The sequence below is a fragment of the Vulpes lagopus genome, chromosome 7, assembly GCF_018345385.1.
Source record: "Vulpes lagopus strain Blue_001 chromosome 7, ASM1834538v1, whole genome shotgun sequence".
NCBI lineage: Eukaryota > Metazoa > Chordata > Mammalia > Carnivora > Canidae > Vulpes > Vulpes lagopus.
In genome coordinates this window covers 75,654,380-75,668,421 of record NC_054830.1, presented here as the reverse complement: position 1 = coordinate 75,668,421, position 14,042 = coordinate 75,654,380, and the positions used below count along the sequence as shown (strand labels likewise).

The following is a 14,042-nucleotide window of genomic DNA, read 5'->3' as shown; positions in this document are numbered from 1 at the left end:
CATTTTCTTTAAAGATTTTATTTATTCATGAGAGACACACACAGAGAGAGGCAGAGACACAGGGAGAGAGAGAAGCAGGCTCCATGCAGGGACTCGATCCTGGGTCTCCAGGATCAGGCCCTGGTCTGAAGGTGGCGCTAAACTGCTGAGCCACCTGGGCTGCCCTAATTCCTTTACATTTAAAGTAATTATGGATAAGTAAGGACTTACTATTGCAATTTTGTTAATTGTTTTCTCGCTATTTTGTAGAACTGTTTTTCCTTGTTTCTTATCCTACTGTCTTTTTGTGTGTTCTGATGTCTTTTGGTACCTATATTTGACTTATCATGTTCTTTTGTGTAATTAGTACAGGTTTTCAGCTTGTGATTACAAAATACCTTCTAGTTATAACACTCTAAACTGATAACTTCAATAGCACTCTTAAACTTTACTTTTCCACTCATACACATTTGCTTACTGATTTTGAAGTTCACATATTTTTTATATTGTACCCAGTATCCAATAACAGACTACTATAGTTATGGTTAAGTTTTTAAACTTTTTTTTAAGAGTTTACTTTTCAGAGAATGTGACAGGAGAGTGGGGAGATGGGCAGCAGAGGGAGAGGGAGATAGAGTCTTAAGCAGACTCCACACTGAGCAAGTAAACCAATGCAGGACTTGATCTCATGACCCTGAGATTATGACCTGAGTCAAAAACAAGAGTTGGACACCACCCAGGTACCCCTGTTTTTATTTATTTTTTATTTATTTTAAAGATTTTATTTATTTATTCATGAGAGACACACAGAGAGAGGCAGAAACACAGGCAGAGGGAGAAGCAGGCTCCATGCAGGAAGCCCGATGCGGGACTCGATCCCGGGTCTCCAGGATCATGCCCTGGGCTGAAGACAGCGCCAAACTGCCGAGCCACCGGGGCTGCCCACCCGTTTTTAAACTAAAGTTGAAGTACAGGATGCACAACCATTATAATACAGATTCTAATTTTGAGTATATGTTTACCATGACCAGTGAGTTTTATGCTACTTAGGTATTTTTGATGCTAACTAGTATCCTTTTACTGCTACTCAAAGAATTCCATCTAGCATTTATTAGGAAGGTCTAGTGATTATGGATTCCTTCAGTTTTAGTTTGTTCTTTATCTCTCCTTCATTTCTGAAGGACTTTGCCAGCTATAGAATTCTTGAGTTTTTTCCTTTGATACTTTGAATTTGTCATCATATTCTCTCCTGGTCTACAAAGTTTTGTTGAGAAATGCATTTATAGTTTTATGGGGGTTCTTATATATTTAACTTCTTTCTTTTCTCTTATTTCAAAACTTGACTTTTGACAATATACTGTGTCTCAGTATAATACTGTTCAGGTTTAATTTAGAGTCCATGGGTTTCTGGGTGCTCTAGCTAGGTTTCCTGGTCAGATGGACTGAAGGTTGTATTCAGCAATGGCTAGGGCTAAGAATCACATTCCTTGCCCATGCAGAGCTGGAGAACTGGTTCAAAGGCCTAAAAAGTTCTCTGTAGTTGACTCAAGCTGACCTGTATTCCAAGTTCCCTGGCTATACAGCCGGGCCACTATCTTTGCTCTGCAGATAATCAGTTCTGCCTGCTGCACCTCCCTACTTGAGTGTTGCAGGGCTATGAAGCTTTCTAGGTGTTCTGGCCAGGCTTTGAGCAGGCCAGGAGCTACACTTACATGTGTGGACCAGGCTATGCTCCCCGACCTGAGCTGAAGCAAACCAGACTGCAAGGCTGACAAGGCTCTTTGAGGACTCCAATCAGGCACCCTCCTGAGTTCCCTGGTCAGACTGCACTTGTTTTGGCTCTGCAGATAAGCAAAATTAAACATTGGGATTACCATTTGGGTACCACAGGTAGGAACTTGGTCTGCCAAGATCCATGTGCTGGCTATTTTAAGCTCTTCCCTTCTCCAGCAGTTGGATTCCCAGTGGTCAAGCCCTACAGATTAGCTGACAATCCCCATGGGGTGAGACCAGGATGGGGACTCCCAAGATGTGACCCACAATGCTGGGGGAGCAGGATTGCACTCAGGGTTCTCATTTTCCATCTGAGGAACCATGCATAGGCTCAGGGCGGACATTTTGGTGGGGTGCAACACCAGCTTGGTGGAGGGGGTAGTGCAGTCAGCATATAGCCATCCCTCATATTCTTGGAATGCAGTTTCTGTGATGCAAGAGGCTGCAGCCTCACTCTCATGTTCTAGGACTTTCTTAGCAGTATTATCTGTAAATAGTTGTTAGGTTGTTCCTTTGTTTCCCCTTACAAGAAAGTAACTATGTTGCCATCTTAGTAACATCCCACCTACTGAGCATCTATCAGACTTCTTATGTCTGCCTCATGCCTCATGGATTTATTTTTGGCCTAATCATAAGGAAAATGCCTGATATGTAGCAGGCTCTGAATAGATGTAGTTGGCTCCTTCCAGTGTAGCATAGCCTTCCATTCTTCCTTCACCAATACACAATGCTTTATACACATCTCATTACTAATTTTCCTGGCACATATGCTCACACCTCTGCTTATGCTGGTTCTGCTGCCTCAACTACCCTAATTCCTTTAAAACATACAAATACCAGCCTTGTAACGCCTTACCAATCACCAATTATCAGACCCACATTGTCCCATGCCATCTAGCTCTTCATTCTTGCATAGAATTTCTCATACTCCACTTACTTGTTTACACGTTGGCCCAACCCACCCTAAAGCCAGACTCAACTAATTCCTAGTTGAGGAAATGTTTGATGACTTTAAAAAAAGAATTCAACATTAAACATAAGGCCACTATAAAGTTAGGAATGGGAACTTAAATGAATCTCCCAGTTCAGCAAATGCTATTCCTATTAGCTTCTAGGAACCTTAAGGAAGCTTGGGTTTTCTCAGTACTGTGATCTTAAAGCTTCTCCCTCTTCTGACTCCACCAGCTACCAGCTGAGGAAGCACCTGTCTCACCTTCTGCATATGAAGGAGCTTGGAGCCAGGGATGTGGACAGATGGAACCGAGAGTGCCTGGCATTGCTGCTCCAAGTTTGGAGGAAGGATCTGGAACTAACCCCCCCAAAGACCACTGCAGTAACCAGGACCACCAAGAGTCTATCCAAGGGCAGCTCAGGGGCAAAGTCTACCAGGCACTCGGTACTCAAGCAAATCTATGGTAATTGTCCTTCTGAGCACTCTGTAGTTGAGAAGCATCCCCAGGATGTTGCATCAGTATCTGAAATGGGATTTAATTACAATGGGCAAACCTCCATTCAGGTAGGAACTTTACTATTCTACTTCCAGGCACCAAGAGAATTCTCAGCACCCACATTTAATGCCTCCCCTCCAGCAATTCTGGGTCAGAATTGGTTTCATGTTGTGTTCTAGCATCTCAAGAGAGCCTTCCAGTCAAGAGGTCTTCTGGCTTTCATTACTGAAAGCCTCACCCTTTAAGCCTCTCCAGACCACTGCTTGGGTCTTCTTCCAAATGGTTAATGTAAGAGGGCTCGAGGAGGAAGACCCTGCCTGCCTCATTTTGACCTTTCTTATGCTGAGATAGTACAGGGTTGCCCTTCCGTGGGAATGCCCCAGACCCATACACTATAGTAAATAACTCACTCAGCAGATGAACTGCTTTAAATTGAAACATTTTCAGCTTGAAAAAAGCCCATCAAATAAACTCAGCCGAGAACAAGCCTGGCTAGCTCAACAGAAAAGCAGTGAGCCAAAGTACCTTTAGAAATAGATCTGCAGCAAAATGTCAGGACTTCACCCTGGGCCTACATGGTATTTCCACACCACACCTAATTTATCTTGGCAGATACCAACAATCTCAAGCCTTTACCTCATTAAAGAATTTAGAACTTGGTCATGGTCAGAGAGAAATGATCATTGTTGATTTCAGGTTGTTCCCAAGAAGGGAAAGTACCTCATTCCACAAGATCTTCCAGAACCCATTCTGTGCTGCATCTCAATTCAGGTAAGGTAGCCAGTGCACTGGTACAGCAGATTGGGGATATGATGTGGGGAAGTATTTGCCTTGTTTCATCCCTAAAGGTGGGAGACATTAGAACAGAAATTGCCAGGGGTTTCCAGTGGTCATTTAAGGTGTGCATATTTTTCATTCCTCTCCCATAGAATTATTACTGCAGTCAACATGTCTCCATAGAAGGGAAGTTATTTTCACAACCACAAGTTTTTGTTAACATTACCTCCAGTAGAGACAATAAATGGTACCTAGTATTGATCACTTTTACATATTTGTTCACACAAAGGAAGAGGGAAATGAAAAGTCATTCTTCAAAGTAATACCTTGGGGAATTCTTGTTCCATATTGGTTTCACATTAAGATTCTTCGTCTCCTTCTCAAAGTTGAGAAGTTCCTTAACCACAAATTCTGGCCCCATGAGGAACACATTTAGTATTTAATAACACGTCCTGCTCATGCTTCACTGTGCACAATTTCACTCCTACAGAAGCCCAAGGAACTTACTTTTCAGCCATAAGACAAGAGTATTTTACTCAGGCCCCCTTCATTCACACCAGCATTAAATTTGGGTGATAAGTTCAGTGCTGTCAGCAGTTAATGTCAGATTCAGTGCTGCTCGTGGGTGGCTATGGCAACACAGTCCCCCCACCCTTGCCAATCCAGTCATCCTGCAGGAACACCGTGCAGCTGGGAAAGTGAACAATGACGGTCAGCCTGAACTTTAACATTCATTTAGTTTTTGACAGGCAGGGGACAGAGTAATTACTGCCCAATCTTTAATCAGAGTCGGGCAACTCATGTAATATAGGCAGGCTGATCAGGGAGTAGTGGGCAGGGGAGTTAAGACTGTAGACCTTGATTCCTTTGAGAGTTTCCATGTAAAAAAGAAAACTTTTGTTGTACTTGAATGAAAAGTTAGTTTCAAAAACAATGGTCAGAACTACCAGACAAGTAGCATTTAGATAATCAGAGCAGTTTATATTTTGTCTCAAGTGAAAAATCCAGGACTACCAGAAATCTTAAAAATGAAGGGCTTTAAAAGCACAGACGTTTTTAATTAGAAGGACAGAATAGACAAATTCAAATACGTAGCGGTTTCTTGGGATTTCATATGAACAAATAGCTTTTTTGTCCTACACATATAATCCTGACTGGCTTGAAAACAGGGAAAAAAGAAGAGAATCTTTTCCTAACCCTAAACATGGGGGAACACCAGGTTTTGTTAGGTCCACCCATCCACATTAAGCATTAACCAGTGAATCAGGCTGTCAGGGCTCCTAACTAGTTTAGCTGGACCCAGTAGGTTTTATACAGAAATCATGTCTATAAATAATTTCCACAGAAATGGGCACGACTTGCACATAGACTTCTGCAGTTTACAATCACAGCCAAAGTGAACCAAAAAGAGAACATTAATTTTGGTCTTCTCCATGAATAAATTTTTTTTTTTTTTTGCTTTGAGAATTCCATGGGGTTAGAGATCCCCTCATGTGCTCACTGTCCTGTTCAGTTTTAGAAAATTACTTAGTACATAGAGTGCTCAAATATGAGTGAAGATTGTTGCTCCCAACCTCCAGTGTGGAAAAGACTTTAGTAGTGATTTAACCTCTTTTAAAGAGAAAGCAGGTCAGGTGGATATAGCAGTGTGTGGTTGCGGGGGGGGGGGGGGGGGGGGGGGAGAACTACCTTTTAAAAATCCACTCCAGTGAATGAAATAACCATGGCTCAGGTGATTACTAGTAATGACAACCCCCTTGTGTGAATGCAGAATTCCTGCTCACCCAAAGAAGGGTATGCAAGTAACTCAAGATTTGATAAAGGCAGCCAAAAACTGGGTTCCAGATCAGTCATTCACTGTAGAACTTTAAGTAACAGTAATAAAACCAGGAGAGAAATATTAAGACACATTTGTAACTTTTAGAACCTACTTACCTTTCCCCTTTATTCTCCACAGAGTTAGGAGCAACAGATAGCAACATGGCCTCAGCAAGTTCTCTTAACCTTTTAGGGCCTCAGCATCCTCATTTGTCAAATGAGAGGGTTGATTTCCAACTATGGCATCTTAAAAAGGCCTATCAGTCTATCATCCTTAAAGATAAGTTTTCAAACCAAACCTATTTTCTAGAATGGACTATATAGCCTAAACAACGTGGCCCACAGAAAGGTATGTATGTGTACATGTTTGTGGTAGTGTAGGTTAAAAACACAGAGAAAGCAGTACCAGTTACTCCAGACTAAAGACCCAGGTCCCAGTCACAGCTCAGGCACCTGACCGGCCCCTCTCAGTCAAGGTTCTTCCTTTAAGAGATATCATGTATCTTAGAGGATAATGGGAAATGCAAGGCTGATAAGTCATCCTGTTTCCACAGCAAACTGGCCATCACCTTACCAGCCCCATGGACAGTCCATGACTAAACCCCTTCTCCTCACCAGCAATGAACTCTTCAGTATTAAAATCAATAACCTCAATCTCTCTCTGGTATTTTAACAGTGAGCAACTTGCAGTGTATACACCTCCTTGAGAACAGTGGAAGATCAAAGAATTTTTCTTATAATCTGCAATCAGCTACTCCACCAAAAACCAAAACAAAGCTTCGACCATCTCTGGAGGAAGACTGTGTCCGGGGTAGCTGGAACAGCTAGTGCAGAGTTCTTATTCTCTGCTGATGATCTTTTACCTGTTGAAAAAAAAAAAAAACCTCAGTACTCATGCCTAATGCCTTAATGGCCTGAAAAAGTGTTAAGTGAATAACCATGTCAGGGTGTCTTTCTGCTCTTCCACAGCACTGTTTTGTAAACTATCTTAGCCTGTGCTACAAGGACCACAGTACACGGTGCCTGCGCAAAGCTTCCGGGACGTCTGCCTTCACTTCAGTCAGTATGGCTGGAAAGTACAACTCAGACTTTACTGTTAATTATAAGTAAAACTAAAAACATGAACACAAACATGACATTTCTGCCAGCCAGCTGATGGAGGCCTGGTGGGGTTTTTTGTTGTTTTGGGGTTTTTTTTTGCTCTGATGAAAAACCTACATGAGATAGGGAGGAGCTGGTTGTATAGCAGCCATCTTCTTCATTTCACTACTTTTCTCCAAATTTTGGGCCAGAATCATGATCTAGCATTTGCTTTTAACAATTGTTAAGACAATATGGGGCGCCTGGATGGCTCAGTTAAGTATCTGCCTTCAGCGCAGGTCATGATCCCAGGGTCCTGGGATCAAGCTCTGGAACAGCTCCCTGCCCAGCAGAAAGTCTGCTTCTCCCTCTCCCTCTGCCCCCTGGCTTGTGCTCTCAAACAAAATCTTAAAAAAAAAAAAAAAAAAAAAGTAAGACAATAATAGGAACTCTGTTGATTCCTTACATTTTACAGTTCTCCTGTTAGCTTCTGAGGCCACAGGTTGCTGCCGTTGTCCTGTGAACAGCAGTCTCACTTGCTGAGCGCCAGCAGCAGTATCTCAGTGCCAAGGAATCAACTGGGGAGGTCTACAGACCAGACCATTCATGTATAAGGTACCAATTCAGGCCTTTACCATTTCACTTGTCAAGTATTTTCTGCCTGACCTGTACAGGTAAGCACTCTTGTCAAAATGCCATTCCTACTGGGCAAGGGAAACTGCGCTAAAACTACATACATTCTAACTCTAAGAACACCTGGCATAAATACAATCCAGTGATCACAGGCTTTTTCACATATTTAAGAGCAAAGTAACTACAGGAATGTAGACAGAAGGCACAGTGGCATATTAAACTCCAAACATTTCTAGGAACACTTCCATTTTCTTAAAACTACTGCCACCCCTGTCCTAAGAAGCAATAAAATGTTAACAATTAGCTGTTTAAAAATGAAGGTAATTTCTTAATTATGAAAATAGTGATACACTTGACCGTTGAACAACCAGGTTTGTGTGGATCCATTGAACATGTGTTTTTTTTCAATAAATACATATGGTATCGATAAATACAGCCATAGTACTGCAAATGTGTTGTTTTCTCTAGCTTGCTTTATTTAAAAAAATAAGGTATCTAATTCGTATAACAAAACACGTGTAAACTAATTATCAGTAAGGCTTCTGATCAACAGTATGCTATTAATAATAAAAGGTTTTGGGGAATCAAATGTCATACATTTTTTGATGGGGGGGGTGTCAGCACCCCCAAATCCTCCCCCGACATTGTACAAGGGTTAGTATGAACTGCTATATAGAGCTTGTAATTTTAAAAGAACTATAATGGTCATTAGTAAAAAGTACTTTTGAAAGAATTAACTAGATCAAACCAAGTACCATTTAGCATGATCTTGTTCCTGCATAGAGGGACAGAAAACTGCTGTAAATAACAGAACTCCATAGTGAAAGCTGAATATCACGGCAGCTGTTCCCAAATAAACAACTGGTTTCTGTTGCTATCTGAATGAACTGGAGTTGAGACCGCAAAGATTCTGCTACTTTCTTGGTAAATAATAGAAGGTACTATATTACCACTCCATATTTTATAAATATTTAGTTCCTATGAAATGCAAAATACACTAACCACCTTGTAACGAAGTATCATATACTAGTCCAAGAAGCCAAGCTATGTTATTTTCCTACTTTAGTGCAAAGGAAGGTTCATAAACAACTTCTTTAAAAGTTCAGCTTTAATGACAAACATTACATCAATCTCTCTTCAAAATTAGATGTGAATAAACAATTTCAAACAGGAGATACCACAATGCCTCTTACTGTACTCAATACACTGTACTCAGTGCACTGGGGCCCTGGGGATGCCCAGTGATATACACATTGAAGCAATAATGTAAGTCTGTGAGCCACTGTTCCTGAATACCTCCACTCTTCAACGTCTGCAGAGAAAAACAAGAGTACTTTGAGAATTGTATCAAAATTGTTAATGACAGTATTTTTCACACCCAAACAAGATCTCAGAACCACTGCAACCCCATCTTCCATCTATCAATCACCATAGAAAATCTTACTGGAAATGAAGAGTTCACTGCCTGTGGTAATGCCCAATTAAGAAAATTCCTAGTTACAATACCCTCAAATACAAGCCATACACCAGTTTCTGGTTTCATCTGTTCCCTCTCGAATACTGCTAGTAACCTCCTCCCCCCTTGGCATGGTACAATTTCACAATCTTTGCATGAACAGGAAAATTCTACAAGGCCAACTGACAATTTCTGTCATTCTCTTATTTATAGAGGTGGCCTGAATCTCCAACCTTGGAATAATCCAAATTACTGACTTTTTTCCTATTTCTGAATTATTCTATTGCTTCTTCCATTACGTCTAGAAGGCTATTGAGAAAATTCAGAATAAGAACCTGTTACATACATCTGGATAAGTTCTATTACTCTGAAGTATTACTACGTATCAATAAAGTCCTCAATACCTACATAAAAAACCTCTAACTCTTCCAAACCATAAACACTGAAAGAATGCTAGACAGAGATGCCCTTGTAAACACAGAACCAACCCTTAGACAAAGCTGAAGTCTGTAATAATTTAACTTCCCTCTTAGTTCACTGGAGAATGAGTGACTAGAAATTGATTGTATTTATTCCTGCTAAAGAATTTAATGACAGCTAACATTTGTTGAAAACTTATGTCAGTTATACTAAAAACTTTACTTGAATGATCTTATTTTATGGTTATCAACACCCAAAGAAGTTGCTATTCTTACAGCTAAGTAAAATAACTGACAGGTTTAAAAACATGCCAAACTACCACAGTTAATCAACAGAGTTTAAGAATCCTGGTAGTATGTACTATGATGCCTGTACCTTTTCTAAGCTGCCTGCCACCTTAATTCAATTTGAGTATTTTATGGCTTTTATTACTGACTCTGGATCAAAGACACCCCCCCCCCCCCCCCCGGTTAAGTAACAGGTGCTAGTTAGCAGGGGCAGCCCTAGGAAATCACCACAGTGGGCTTAATTCTAGGAGCCAGTCAATGCACAGGAGGCCTCACCTCCCCAGGGCAACACCCACCCCCCATGCCCTGCCCATGAATCTTTTTTCTAGTACTAATGGTACAAGGCCCCGTTTCACACTTCTTACCGTGATATTCTTGATGATCTGCTGCACCAAGATGGCATTGGTTAACATATGAGTTCTGAGGGGTGCATGCTGAAGCAGCAGGCGAAGCAGCTGGCCCACAACAGGCAGCTCCTCAGGCCCAGCTCTGTTCACCCGCAGGCTCTGCAGCATCAACCTGAGGACTCGAGGCAGGAGAGCCAAGATGGAGACACAGACCCCCCACAGCTTGTCCCTACAACAGACAAAAATGAGTCAGAAAGCCAAAACACAGAAAAGGTACCCTTTCTATATTTCCTAAAACTGAAAAAGTTCATTTTAAGAAACACGGTGTTTTCTAAGAAAACTCCACAAATCAAAACTAGTAACTGGGTTTCATCAGAGCTAATTTTAAGCAAATCCAATGAAGAAGCAGGTGTTCTCCCCTATTTAATGAGTTCTAGGAAGCCTAGCAATCAGCACTTTCCTGGGCTTAACAGGACATTCTTAAACCTGATCATATATAACACAGAATTAGACAATCTACACACACATACTGTTCTCTACCACTGAACATTATTCAACCATTATACAATTATCAAAACTCAAGAGTAAGAATATCCCACTGATAAAAGAACATGGGATGCCTGGCTCAGTCAGTAGAGAGCGTGAACTCTTGATCTTGGGGTCTTGGAGTTTGAGCCCCATGTTGGGGGTAGAATTTACTTAAAAAAAAAAAAAACGAGTGCCTAGGTGGCTCAGTTGGTTAAGCATCCAACTCTTGGTTTTAGCTCAGGACATGATCTCAGGGTTGTAGAATGGAGCTCCATATTGGGCTCCACAATCAGCTTGAGGAGTCTGCTTGAGATTCTTCCCCCCCACCCCCCGCCCCGACCCTGCCTTCTATCCTAGCTCTGCTCTGGTGCATGTGCTCTCTCTCTCTCAAATAAATAAAATCTTAAAAATAACCACACACACAAAACAACAAAACTTCATGGAACTTTAAGCCTGTGACCTGAATTATGAGCCTCTTCAATGTTTTAAGGAGGGCAAATTTGTGGAGAAAGATGCGCTCACGAGGAACCAAAATGGATTTCAGAAAGTAGCCAGTAAGGAAACTATTACTGTACTACTAGGTCATGAAAGGCCAGAAATAATCCAAATATTAGTAAGCATCATTATCTTGGTATCATTGTAGAGCAGGAACAAAAACGTTTTATGAAAAAGTAAGGGGATTTGTAGCTACCCTCACCACATGCTAGAAGTGTCAATTAAATGCAGAAATAGAGTCCCACTGGCTGCTAAAAGCTCTGACCTTAGTCTGTCAGATTCTATTACCAGAAGTGCATAATCCTTCTAGTTCCCAAATCCTTCAGAGAGAACCTGACTACCTCCAGATGTAGAAGCAGTACTCCTTTCACACTCTCATCAACCTCCCCAACTTCATACACAACATCAAAGGTGAATACTGAATCCACTCTAAGCCAACCAGATTCTCTTACTTATAAGAGACTTTATCCAGCCTGTTGACTCATGCATCGCCAGGTTAGGAAAGCCATGTGCAAGGAGAAAAAAGCCAGACTGCAGACACAGCTATTAAGGCACAGAGACAAAGATTACACAATTTAGAAGAAAATGTGAGGTAACTACACTTTGGTCCCTAATGAGTTTCAATTCCTTGCCCTTGGGTTTTATAAGTTACCCCCGTAATGATCCAATATTCATTTTCTCTTTTAACTTGAGTGGATTTCAAATAATTGCTGATCAAAACTGTGCTAAAAGGGCCTCATGGATTCTACACAATACTAAATACAATGAATAGATCAATAAAGTTTAGAACTCCACCTTAAAACACACATTTAAACTGTCAAGTCGAAAAAATACGAGAGACCTGGGTACATAGGCAATAGAAGAAATACCATATGAACAAGAGCCATTCCTAGGGTTTTCTAAGAGTTGTCATGTACACGAATAAGTCTACTTATTCTACAAGTGTTTAAAGGACAGAACTGGGGGCGTCGCTTGGGTGGCTCAGTCAGTTAGGCTTCTGCCTTGGGCTCAGGTCATGATCTCAGGGTCCCAGGATGGAGCCCCATGAGCTTCCTGCTCTGCGAAGAGTCTGCTTTTCCCTCTCTTCCTGCCACTCTCCCTTTTTCCCCCCACACTCCTGCTCTCTCTTGCACACATGCACTCTCTCTCAAATAAATACTTTTATTTATTTTTTTTTTTAATTTTTTTTAATTTATTTATGATAGTCACACAGAGAGAGAGAGAGAGAGGGGCAGAGGCACAGGCAGAGGGAGAAGCAGGCTCCATGCACCGGGAGCCCGACGTGGGATTCGATCCCAGGGTCTCCAGGATCGCGCCCTGGGCCAAAGGCAGGCGCCAAACCGCTGCGCCACCCAGGGATCCCAATACTTTTAAAAAAAAGAAAAGAAGGACAGAACTGGGACCAATGAAATTGAGGTTTCAGAACTCAAAGCAGTTCTAAAAACCACTCTAAAGAAACTGATGAGGGGCACCTGGGTGGCTCAGTGGTTAAGCATCTCCTTTGGCTCAGGTGGTGATCGCAGAGTCCTGGGACTGAGTCCCAACATCAGGTTCCCCACAGTCCATCTGCCTATGTTTCTGCCTCTTGTGTGTCTTTCATGAATAAATAAATAAAATATTTAAAATTATAAAGTAAAATTAAAAAATAAATAAAGTGATGAAAGTTCAGTATTTTGCATACAATTTTCAGGAGTTCAGCTAACTCCACAAATTTCTGATAAATTCCAATCAGATAACAGCAATCTCCCCTTCCACTCCAAACACAGAGAAACAGAGATAAAATACTTAAAAAAAAAAAAAAAAGTACACAGCCAAGCCCCAAAAGCCAGAATGGGTAAAATTTCTAGCTGCCAGATACCATCACAGAAATCATATAAACATACCCCAACAGGGGTATAAAGAGTTGGATGTGGGCTTTTAGGTCTGAGTTTTCAACAGCTAAATGTTGGAAGCTGAGACTTCAGGCCCCAGGTGTTGGAGGCGGGGTTTCCTATGTGTAGCTGGAAGGCAGGAAAATGTATATGTAAAAGTGACCCATAATCTGCACAGAATTCTCACAAAAGATGCACTCAAAGAGAGGGTATACAATCCAAACCATAAGTTTGTTCAAGCCCATGAAAAACAATCTCCAGAGCCTCACCTGCTCCCCTACTGAAGGGAGAATTCCCACACCAGAGGATAAAAGAGCAAACAGAACAAACTGATAGGGACTTTAAAGTAAGACCAATAAATCATGAAAAAAAACAAGAATGACAAAAAGCCAAGTTAAAAAAAACCAACAACAGAGCAAAGAATAGAGCTGATGAAATTAAAACTTAACAGGGTTAAATAAAACATATAGCAAAGCAGAAGATGTTCAGAAGTACAGGACAGATTGAGAAGATCCCTTCATTTAAAGGAGTTTGTAGGAGAGAACAGAAACAACCAGGGAGGTAACAGAAATAGTAACAGCACTTCCTAGACCTGAGGGAAAAACACCCAGTCTTCAGATCAAAAAGTACACTGTCTCAAGAAGCAGGATAAATAAACCTACATTAGGACACACCTTGATTGGCAACACCACAAAGGTAAGAAGAAAATAGTAAAACCATAGAGAAGAACAGATTACTACCTACAACCAAGAGGTGACAAGAGATTTTTTTGTTACTAACAATGAGTCCAGACGACGATAGAATAGTTTCTTCAACGTCCAGTGGCCAGAGTTTTTAACAACTCAAATTGACTGGTCAAACCCGAAGTTTTGGCCAGCTTTTGTGAAATTAAAGCCTCCTTAGTAATACGACTGGCATTCTCATTATTTAGAACCTTACAGAAACCTCCTCAGGGAGTAGGGGTCACCCAAAGGGAAATTTAAGTACTTAAGACTGGCTGGCAGAGACTAAGTTATGTTACCCCAAGAGATATCAAGGATCTGGAAATACCAACTGTTTCAATATCTAGCATAAAACATTTAAAACTAGGCATTTTAAACAAGCAAAAAATATTTCATATAATAAACTTT

The 14,042-nt window shown here is 41.1% G+C and overlaps 2 protein-coding genes across 5 annotated transcripts in view; one reads left to right on the top strand and one right to left on the bottom strand.

Annotated features, from left to right (window-relative positions):
- Positions 1-7,943, top strand: part of INVS (inversin) — a 153,513-nt gene extending 145,570 nt beyond the window's left edge. For 2 of the 3 annotated variants that reach the window (XM_041761124.1, XM_041761126.1), the window contains 3 exons: positions 2,938-3,167; positions 3,897-3,971; positions 6,472-7,943. In XM_041761124.1, the coding sequence (XP_041617058.1) occupies positions 2,938-3,167; positions 3,897-3,971; positions 6,472-6,623 (457 nt within the window). In that variant the 3' untranslated portion in view covers positions 6,624-7,943. The remainder of the gene's footprint in view (positions 1-2,937; positions 3,168-3,896; positions 3,972-6,471) is intronic. The other variant, XM_041761125.1, reaches the window with a different exon arrangement.
- Positions 7,944-8,601: 658 nt separating this feature from the next.
- Positions 8,602-14,042, bottom strand: part of TEX10 (testis expressed 10) — a 65,955-nt gene continuing 60,514 nt past the window's right edge. For both annotated transcript variants that reach the window (XM_041761128.1, XM_041761127.1), the window contains exons 14-15: positions 10,037-10,247; positions 8,602-8,820 (exon numbers count right to left, since the gene is read on the bottom strand). In XM_041761128.1, the coding sequence (XP_041617062.1) occupies positions 8,707-8,820; positions 10,037-10,247 (325 nt within the window). In that variant the 3' untranslated portion in view covers positions 8,602-8,706. The remainder of the gene's footprint in view (positions 8,821-10,036; positions 10,248-14,042) is intronic.